Here is a 10,083-nt window from a genome sequence, read left to right as displayed (position 1 = left end):
GATTAAAAATCCAGCTTAAAATTTTTCTGAGAGGAACAGTGATGGGCTGATGTGCGGGACTGTGGGTTAACCCTTTGTCTGTGGTGCTGGTTTGAGTTCTGGCTGCTCCACTCCCAGGCTAGCTCCCTGCTGAGGGCTTGGGCCCCTGGACTCAGGAGCGCAGAGGCGCCTGAGACTCCGTCCAGGTCTCCTGTCCGTGTGGGTGGCAGGAATGCAAACAGCTGGCCCATGTTCCACTGCCTTCCCAGGTGCGCTAGCTAGTAGGGAGTCAGATTGGAAGCAGAGCAGCTGGGGCTTGAACCAGTGCCCAAGTGTGGTGCTGACATGGCAGGCAGCAGCTTAACCGGCCATACCCTGAGAACTGAAATCCTGACCGACGCCTGAAGACACCATGGCCCAGAGATGCAGGCTGCCCGCTGGAGGTCCCTGTGCGACTGGCCTGTGCTGTTTCCGGGAGCCACATGCGGTGACTCCCGCTAACTTCCGGCTTGTTCTCTCCCCCAGCAGGGACTGTGCGTCCGGAGCCCGGAGGATGCTGTGCCAGCAGCTGGGGTGGTTTGGCCGGCAGCTGGTTCGCCGGCGGCCCCTGCAGCCCAGCGAGCAGTCTGAAGGCCGCTTGTCTCGATGTCTGAACACCCTAGATCTTGTGGCCCTGGGTGTTGGCAGCACCCTGGGGGCAGGCGTGTACGTCCTAGCTGGGGAAGTGGCCAAAGAGAGAGCTGGACCAGCCATCGTCATCTGCTTCCTGCTGGCGGCGCTCTCCTCTGTGCTGTCTGGGCTGTGCTACGCCGAGTTCGGGGCCCGGGTCCCCTGTTCTGGCTCTGCGTATCTCTACAGCTATGTCACTGTGGGCCAGCTGCTGGCCTTCATCACCGGCTGGAACCTCATACTCTCCTATGTCGTTGGTGAGACGGATGGGGGGCTTGGGGTTGGGGTGCCGGGGTGCCGGGAGGCCTGCCTCCTCCCTCACGGCAATGCCAGCGGGCCTGGTTAGTGACAGCTGAGATCCACATTGGAGAGAGAGAGGTCGGTCTTCCATCTGCTGGTTCAGTCCCGAAAAGGCAGCAGTGGCCTGGCCTGAGCCAGGAGCTGGGCGCTCCAGCTGGGCCTCCTACATGGGTGCCAGGGGCTCAGCTCTTGGGCCATCTCCCTCCCGCTGCTTTTCCTAAACCACGAGCAGGGAGTTGGATCGAAGTAGAGCAGTCAGGACACTAACTGGCACCCATATGGGATGCCAGTGCCACAGGGGTGCTTTCTGTGCTGTGCCAGAATGTCTGCCTGTCCGCACCCTCGGTAAAGATTGATTTGAAAAGCAGAGCTAGATGAAGAAACAGCTCTTCCATTTGCCGGCTCACTCCCCAAATGCTTACAACAGTCTGGGCCGGGCTAGGAGGAAGCCAAAATTTAGGAGCACCAACTGGGACTCGCGTGAGGGTGCAGGGACCCAAGCACTTGGGTCCCAAGCACAGGGACGCCCTGCCTTCCTGGGTCACCAGGAGCCAGGACTTGCGCTGGGGCTTGCAGGTGGCAGTTTAAGCTGCACACCACTGGCCCAGTGTTCATGTTTTGTCTACCTCGTTTCTCTTCCTACTATTCCCACCTGTCCACAGTCTCTGCTTTCTCTCTGCTGCTAAGTGACTCTCTGTTTTCCTGCAGGGGCAGCCAGCGTGGCCCGGGCCTGGAGCTCGGCCTTCGATAGCCTCACGGGGGGCCACATGGCCATGGCACTGCAGGGGGCTTTCCCGCTACACGTGCCCCACGTCCTGGCCTTGTACCCAGACTTCCTGGCGATGGGGCTGGTGCTGCTCCTCACAGGTGAGAGCCGTCGGGGCCGGAGGGGATGCAGGCAGGCCAGGCTCTATGGCCGCTTCTAGTTGCAGAGTTACTTGTCCTGGCACGGCTATGTAGTGTCCCAGCTTTAAGACGTTCGGTGCCAGGGATACCTGGTGTCCACCTGGTACCACAGGGTACCACCAGAAGGCCTCTTGGGGGTTCAAATATCCCCCTGTTGAGAACACACTTCCTCCGAATTAATACCAAAGTTTATTTATTTTTAAACCTTTTGTTTCTCTCTCTCTCTCTCTCTCTATATATATATATCCTTTTTTTTTTTATTGGAAAGGCACATCAGATTTATGGAGAGAAGGAGACAGAAAGATCTTCCATCCACTGGTTCACTCCACAAAGGGCTGAAGTCGGGCCCGACATGGTGGCCTAGCGGCTAAAGTCCTCGCCTTGAATACGCTGGGATCCCATATGGGCACCAGTTCTAATCCCGGCAGCTCCACTTCCCATCCAGCTCCCCGCTTGTGGCCTGGGAAAGCGGTTGATGATGGCCTAAAGCCTTGGGATCCTGCACCCATGTGGGAGACCTGGAAGAAGCTCCTGGCTCCTGGTTTCGGATCGGCGCAGCACCGGCTGTTGCAGTCACGTGGGGACTGAATCATCCGATGGAAGATCTTCCTTTCTGTCTCTCCTCCTCTCTGTATATCTGACTTTGCAATAAAAATAAATCAATCTTTAAAAAAAAGGGGGGGGGGTTAAGTGGCCGGAAATAAGTTGATCAGAAGCCAGGCGCCAGGAACTTCTCTGGGTCGCCCATGCAGGTGCAGGATCCCAAGGCTTTGGGCCGTCCTTGACTGCTTTCCCAGGCCACAGGCAGGGAGCTGGATGGGAAGCAGGGCTGCCGGGACGTGAACTAGTGCCCTTATGGGATCCCGGCGCATGTGAGCCACCAGGCTACTGCACCAGGTCCGGGCAAGAACATTTAACTTAGAAATCAAGACTCTCACCTCGGGCCCCAGGCCCTGTGCGATAGCCTAGCATCTAAAGTCCTCGCCTTGCATGCACCAGGATCCTATATGGCCACTGGTTCTTGTCCTGGCTGATCCATTTCCCATCCAGCTCCCTGCTTGTGGCCTGGGAAAGCAGTCAGGGACGGCCCAAAGTCTTGGGACCCTGCACCCGCGTGGGAGACCTGGAAGAAGCTCCAGGCTCCTGGTTTCAGATTGGCTCAGCTCCAGTTGTTGCGGCCACTTGGGGAGCGAATCATCGGACGGAAGATCTTGCTCTCTGTCTCTCCTCTCTATCTGCCTTCCCAATAAAAATAAGCTTTCCCCCAGTGCAGACCCTGGGAGGGGTGGGGGGCAGCAGTGATGGCGTGGGTAGGGGGTGTTCGCCACCGACATGGGAGGCCTGCACCGAGTGCCAGCTCTGGGCTTTGGCCGGTTTAGAGAAAATGTCCCTGGATGTTCCACGAAGACAGGAAGAAGTGGCAAGGAGGGCATTGGGGTGTTGTGCCCCACCACGTCACGAGCCGACCCCCCCCCCCAAGAGGACGCCCCGTCTCCCCGTGCGCACGTGCGCTCTGCCAGCCTGTGGGCTCACTTCTCCCGCTGTCTGCCGCAGGCCTGCTGGCCCTGGGCGCCCGCGAGTCGGCCCTGGTCAGCAAGCTCTTCACCGGCGTGAACCTCCTGGTGCTGGGCTGTGTCATCGTGTCCGGCTTCATCCAGGGCCAGCTGCGCAACTGGAGGCTCACGGAGGACGACTACAGCCGCGCGCTGGCGGCCGCCAATGGCTCCAGGTCGGCAGGGAGTGCCCGGGGACGTGGGGGTCTGCGGCCCCGCAGCTCTGGCACCTCATCTTCCTGCGCTGCCCTCTCCACAGCCTGGGCCCGCTGGGCTCGGGGGGCTTCGTCCCGTTCGGGGTGGACGGCATCTTCCGCGGAGCTGCCACGTGCTTCTTCGCCTTCATTGGCTTTGATGGCATCGCCACCACAGGTAACGCGGATCTGCGTGCGCATGCTCCGTTGCGGAGGCGCGCATGCCCCGATGCGGAGGCGCACGCCTGCGCAGGCTCAGTGTGTGCGTGCGCGCCTGTCAGGGCGGAAGCGTGGCGCAGCCCGTGACGTAGGGAGGGAGACGGCACTCCCGTCCCACGCGTGTGTGTGTCGTGACCCCAACAAGGCGAGGAGGCGCACAACCCGCAGCGCTCCATCCCGCTGGGCATCATCCTCTCGCTCTTCATCTGCTTTCTGGCCTACTTCGGTGTGTCCGCCGCTCTCACCCTCATGGTGCCCTACTACGAGATCCACACCGAGAGCCCCCTGCCCGAGGCCTTCGTCCACGTCGGGTGGGCGCCTCTGCGATACGCCGTGGCCGTGGGCACGCTGTGTGCCCTGTCCTCCAGGTCAGTGCCCTGCTCGGGGTGGCCTGACCCCGGGAGGGCTGCCCACGCCTCCCCTTGCGTGTCACTGCTGCCCACGCCTCCCCTTGCGTGTCACTGCTGCCCACGCCTCCCCACGCGCGGCTCACGCTGCTGCCCGCCCCTCCTGCAGCCTCCTGGGCGCCATGTTCCCCATGCCCCGCGTGATCTACGCCATGGCAGAGGACGGGCTCCTGTTCCGAGGACTGGCCAGGGTCCACACCCGCACCCGCACCCCCGTGCTGGCCACGGCTGTCTCTGGAGTCATCGCAGGTGAGGATAAACAACCCTGGGTGGCCACGTGTGCTGGGGTGCAGGGTGGCCACGTGTGCTGGGGCGCAGGGTGGCCACGTGTGCTGGGGTGCAGGGTGGCCACGTGTGTCCTGGGCACAGGGCGGTGCCCTGTGTGTTATTCATGCCTTGCGTGTGTCCATCACAGCGGTCATGGCCTTCCTCTTCGAGCTCAGCGACCTGGTGGACCTCACGTCCATTGGCACTCTGCTGGCTTACTCCTTGGTGGCCTTCTCCGTCCTGGTCCTCAGGTGAGCCTTGGCTTTGGGTGGGAGGGTCTCGTGGGGGTTGGTGGGCACCCGTGTTTAGCCTTCTGGTCCCCAGTGTTGCCACGCAGGAGGAGGGGACGGGGTCCTGGATTAGGGGTTTTAAAAAGAGCATTTGTTTGAAAGCCAGAGGTGGAGATTTTGTGTCCTGTGGAGCCTCCCTGGGTACATGAGCTGGGTGTGGGCAGGAGCTGGGAGCTCCCTCTGGGTGCCCCCCGCGGCGGCAGGGCCCCAGCACTCGGCCGCTCTCCACGGCCTTCCCAAGTGCCTAAGCAGGCAGCTGGACTCTGAGGGGTGCTCACAGGGGATGCTGGTGCTGCAGGTGGCAGAGAAGCCCACCCCCACGGTATCTCTTACCTCATGCCTCTGACTTAGGTACCAGCCCGACCAGAACACAGCCAAGGAGGAGAAGACGCGGGGAGAAGGGTTTGAGATGAAGCCTGCCCAGCCAGAGGTGGCGGTGCCGGAGCACGACTCAGATGCAGACACCTCGAAGACTCGGGGGAATCCGTGCAGCCCCGTGCGCCCGCTCCCCACACTCGAGTCGGGCCGGGCCGTGTATGCCTGTGCCTCGCTGCTTGGTGAGCTTGTGGGCCTGCCTGGAGCTGAGGCGTGGTGTTGGGGCGAGGGCGTGGGCTGCCTCCGGGGCTGGCGTCAGACCCGAGCTCTCCCCCGGCCCTTGCAGTTGTCCTGCTGGCCGCCCTGAGCCTGCTGCTGACCCAGTGGCCACAGCGGCTCTTCACTGGAGACCCTGTCTGTGTGTCGGGGGCCGCGCTGCTGCTGCTGCTCGTGGCCGGGCTTGCCTGCGTGGTGTGGAGACAGCCTCAGGATGTCACCCCACTGCACTTCAAGGTGGGGGAGCTTGCTCTGAGTCACCCAGCCTTGGGCACCCTAACTCCTGGGGCTGGGAGGGGAAGCTGGAAGGTGGGTGCTGAGAGCTTGGCTAAGCCCCCCTTTCCTAGGGTCCTGTGACGGGGTCCAGCCAGCCCTGGCTGTTGGGGGTGTTGGGGGAGTGGAGCAGCAATGGGACTCCCCACTTTTCTGTTAGTAAACATAACAGCTACTGAGAATATGTTTTGATACTGTGCATTCAGTTATTTATTTATTTAAAGACTTATTTTATCTTTATTGGAAAGTCAGATATACAGAGAGGAGAGACAGAGAAAACTCTTCCATCTGCTGATTCATTCCCCAAGTGGCCGCAATGGCTGGAGCTGAGCTGATCCAAAGCCAGGAGCCAGGAGCTTCTTCCAGGTCTCCCACATAGGTGCAGGTCCCAAGGCTTTGGGCAGTCCTTGACTGCTTTCCCAGGCCACAAGCAGGGAGCTGGGGAAGTGGAGCTGCCGGGATTAGAACCAGAGCCCATATGGGATCTTGGAGCATGCAAGGCAAGAACTTTAGCTGCTAGGCTACCACACCGGGCCCAATACTGTGTATTTAAAAGTGTATGTTTTGAGAGGCAGAGTTGAGAGATCTCCCATCCAATGTGTTCACTCCTCATACGGTCCCAGCAGCCAGGGCTAGGCCAGGCTAAAGCCAGAGCCTGGAAGTCTCCCAGGGCCATCGTTTGCTGCTTTCCCAGGCGCAGCCGCAGGGAGCTACAGGGGAGCTGAGCAGCCAAGACTCAGACCAGTGCCTGAGCATGTTGGTGTCCCAGGTGGCGGCTTAAGCAGCGTGACACAGTGCCAGCCCCTTTACTAAATTATTCAGCCAGACATCCGTTACCAATGCCCTGCAGCTCAGTACCCGGTACGAAGGGTTCCCTTGCCGTCTGTGCCCACAGGCGCCCGCCTTGCCCGCGCTCCCACTGACTAACATCTTCGTGAATGTCTACCTCATGATGCAGATGGCTGGCAGGACCTGGGGCCAGTTTGGAGTCTGGATGGTGATGGGTGAGTGCCCGGCTGGGCCTGCGGGTGCCTGGCACTTCTTCCTGATCCGGGCACAGGTGCCCCTGGCCTCGTAAGGGGATGCGGGAGCTCTGTCGTGTCCCTAGCTCACTGACTCACCTCCCCCCAGGATTTGCCGTGTATTTTGGCTACGGGATCCGACACAGCCTGGAGGAGAACGACCTGCAGCTGCCCGACCCCAGCTCCGAGGCTCAGGGTGCAGGCGCCCCTGCTGCGCAATCGGCTTAAGCGCAGTCAGCGGGGCCCTGCGTGGGGTGGGGTGCTTCGACTCAGGGGGCTTGGTAGCTCTGCCTGGGCTTTGGGAACAGGATGCCTTTACGTTTTTTCCCAGAGACTTATTTTTATAAACTGACAAGTTAAAATTGTGTATATTTATTTTATTTTTAAAGATTTATTCATTTTATTACAGCCAGATATACAGAGAGGAGGAGAGACAGAGAGGAAGATCTTCCATCCGATGATTCACTCCCCAAGTGAGCCGCAACGGCCGGTGCTGTGCTGATCCGAAGCCAGGAACCTGGAACCTCTTCCGGGTCTCCCATGTGGGTGCGGTGTCCCAGTGCATTGGGCCGTCCTCAACTGCTTTCCCAGGCCACAAGCAGGGAGCAGGATGGGAAGTGGAGCTGCCGGGATTAGAACCGGCGCCCATATGGGATCCTGGGGCGTTCAAGGCGAGGACTTTAGCCACTAGGCCACGCCGCCGGGCCCAAAATTGTGTATATTTATGAAACACGGTTAAGATTCTTTTTTTTTTTTTTTTTAAAGATTTATTTATTTTATTACAAAGTCAGATATACAGAGAGGAAGAGAGACAGAGAGGAAGATCTTTCGTCCGATGATTCACTCCCCAAGTGAGCACAACGGCCGGTGCGCGCCGATCTGAAGCCGGGAACCTGGAACCTCTTCCGGGTCTCCCACGCGGGTGCAGGGTCCCAATGCATTGGGCCATCCTCAGCTGCTTTCCCAGGCCACAAGCAGGGAGCTGGATGGGAAGTGGAGCTGCCGGGATTAGAACCGGCGCCCATGTGGGATCCGGGGCGTTCAAGGCAAGGACTTTAGCCGCTAGGCAACACCGCCGGGCCCAGCAGTAAAATTTCTACTCTTCCCTCTGACTGCTGTTGGTGTAGTGCAATGGAAGGGACCCCCACTTCTATGATGGGTTTGCTGAAGGCCTAGAAAGACGCCGTGCTGAGAAAGCTGCAGCTGGCACTTCATGCCCCCCTATGGGACAGATAGGACGTGACCCATGTAAGCCTTGGCACAGTCCTATTGCAGCCTGGACCTCGCAGGACAGAGCAGCACCCTGGCCACTGCCCTGGCCTGCGCCCCGCTCTCCGGCGCCTGCCCATGTGCTCTCAGACCCTGCTCTGGCCTGCGCCCCGCTTTCCGGCGCCTGCCCATGTGCTCTCAGACCCTGCTCTGGCCTGCGCCCCGCTCTCCGGCGCCTGCCCATGCGCTCACAGACCCTGCCCTGGCCTGCGCCCCGCTCTCCGGCGCCCGTGCGCTCGCAGACCCTGCCCTGGCCTGCGCCCCGCTCTCCAGAGCTTGCCCATGTGCTCTCAGACTCTGCCCTGGCCTGCGCCCCGCTCTCCGGCGCCCGTGCGCTCGCAGACCCTGCCCTGGGCTGCACACATTTTCTGCTCCCTGGGATGCTGTGTCGAAGGCTCGGTCCCTCCTGGAGTCTGACCACTCCCTCAGCTCCTCCAGGATGCCACCTGGGCTGATTCTCACCTGTGGTTTTTAAAGCTTCTTTATGAATATTTTTAATAGACAAACATAAACATTACATTTACAAACATAAACATTACATTTACCAAGTACAAGGAGGTGTTTGAGACACATTTGCAACGTGGAAGATTGGGTCTGTGAATACAGCCAACACGTCACTTAGCTTTCCCAGTCGTGTCCCAGTCACTGCTGTCCTAGCACACTGGTCCTGCTTTGAGTCTCTCTCGTGTCTCACAGTCCACCTGGTGCCTCGGCTTCTTTCACCGACCCACATGTCTGAATCCTCAGTCGGGCACACGTAAGTCTGTCTGCTTCCGCTCTGCCTCCTGCCTTTCCCATCTGCACGGTATCGTTTGGACCTGGTTCTCCTCGGCCTACAGTCCCTTGTGCCCAGGACCTTGTTGGTCGTTTCTGCAGTCCCTGTGCCCACGAGAGGGTCTTGGTAGCAAGAGCCCCAGTGGGACGACCCAAAGGACGGAGCGAGCGCCGAGGGAGCCCCCAGCACACTCCAGGTGCGAAGCCAAGGAGTATGGGGTTTTTTTTTAATGTTTTGACAAACAATATAATATTTCCATCTCAGTGTCCATGAACAAAGTTTTTCCGTTTTCATGTGATCCGCCCGCCACTCCTTGGCACCTGCGCGGCAGCGCTGAACAACGCAGCTCAGGGAGCCATGGCCCCAGACTTCAGTATTCCCCGCTCCCTCCACGCGAGCTTCAGGCTGCCTCCAGGGTTCCAGGGAGTCTCCCAAACACTGCCCTGAGTCCTTGGAGAAGGCTCCCTTCAAACTGAGCCTAGTCATTAACAGTCACAAAAAAGTTTTGCACAAACATCCTTTCCACAGACAGAACAGGTGAAAGGATAATTGTGGCTCCGAGGGAGATGACGTCACACCTCACAAACCCATATCCCAGGACCTGAGTGACTTCCCCAGTTAGCACTGGCTGCTGCCACCGGATGGAGCGCTCAGCCCCTGCAGCCAGAAGGCGCCCAGCACAGAGGCTGCTGACCCCAAGAGGCAGGATCGCAGGCAGCAAGCGTGTCAGAAGTCTGGGTAAGTGATCTCTGCAAGTGGTGGCTCCTCTGGGTGTGAGGGTGACCCCGGACCACCTCAACAGGCAGAGGAGCACCAAGGAGGAGATGGGGTCCTACACCTAGCATCCTTGAACGTTTTCCACAAGGGCTGTGATTGTTGGTCGTTAGTCCAGGAGAGAGCAGAAGCTGGCTGTGAATCAGCTTAAGAACTATGGTTCTAAAGTCCACCTGCTGCTCACCCCACCTATAGGCGGCAGAGATCAAGCCCTCAGGAGGCTGAGGTGTGCTCTTGGAACCTCCACACTTGACCTAGCGTAGGCTGCGTCCACAGGGATCATAGAATCTTTCATAAAAAATTTCTGCACAGCTATGATTGAAATAGACGTGTTCTCTCTAACTCCTCACTGAGATGGTCTTTCCTCCTGGAAGCACCCCCGTCTGCTGATGCAAGTGCCAGTGTGCTCCATCCTCAGGGTCAAGACGTGAGTCGGAGAGCAGGTGCTTACCCCGTGGTTTCGATGCCCTCATCCCTCACTGGGCGCCCCGTGTGCAGCACACAGCTCCTGCCCCTGATGCTGTATCTGCTTGTCAGTGCAGGCCTTGCAAGGCAGTAGGTGATGATTCAAATCCTTGGGTCACAGCTACCGCGT

At 59.3% G+C, this 10,083-nt stretch overlaps 1 protein-coding gene across 1 annotated transcript; it reads left to right on the top strand.

The window, feature by feature from the left end:
* Window positions 1–513: 513 nt before the first annotated feature.
* Window positions 514–6,912, top strand: LOC101516788 (cationic amino acid transporter 3-like). Its single transcript, XM_004597120.2, has 11 exons — window positions 514–905; window positions 1,657–1,815; window positions 3,409–3,583; window positions 3,667–3,779; window positions 3,966–4,188; window positions 4,337–4,476; window positions 4,643–4,745; window positions 5,136–5,341; window positions 5,446–5,612; window positions 6,544–6,652; window positions 6,780–6,912. The coding sequence occupies exons 1-11, from the start codon at window positions 533–535 to the stop codon at window positions 6,896–6,898; spliced, it is 1,887 nt and encodes a 628-aa protein (XP_004597177.2). The 5' UTR covers window positions 514–532; the 3' UTR covers window positions 6,899–6,912.
* The last annotated feature ends 3,171 nt before the right edge of the window (window positions 6,913–10,083 follow it).

Source organism: Ochotona princeps, chromosome 16, assembly GCF_030435755.1.
Source record: "Ochotona princeps isolate mOchPri1 chromosome 16, mOchPri1.hap1, whole genome shotgun sequence".
NCBI classification, from domain to species: domain Eukaryota; kingdom Metazoa; phylum Chordata; class Mammalia; order Lagomorpha; family Ochotonidae; genus Ochotona; species Ochotona princeps.
The sequence above is the reverse complement of the archived record's forward strand: the minus strand, read 5'-3'. Positions and strand labels throughout refer to the sequence as shown.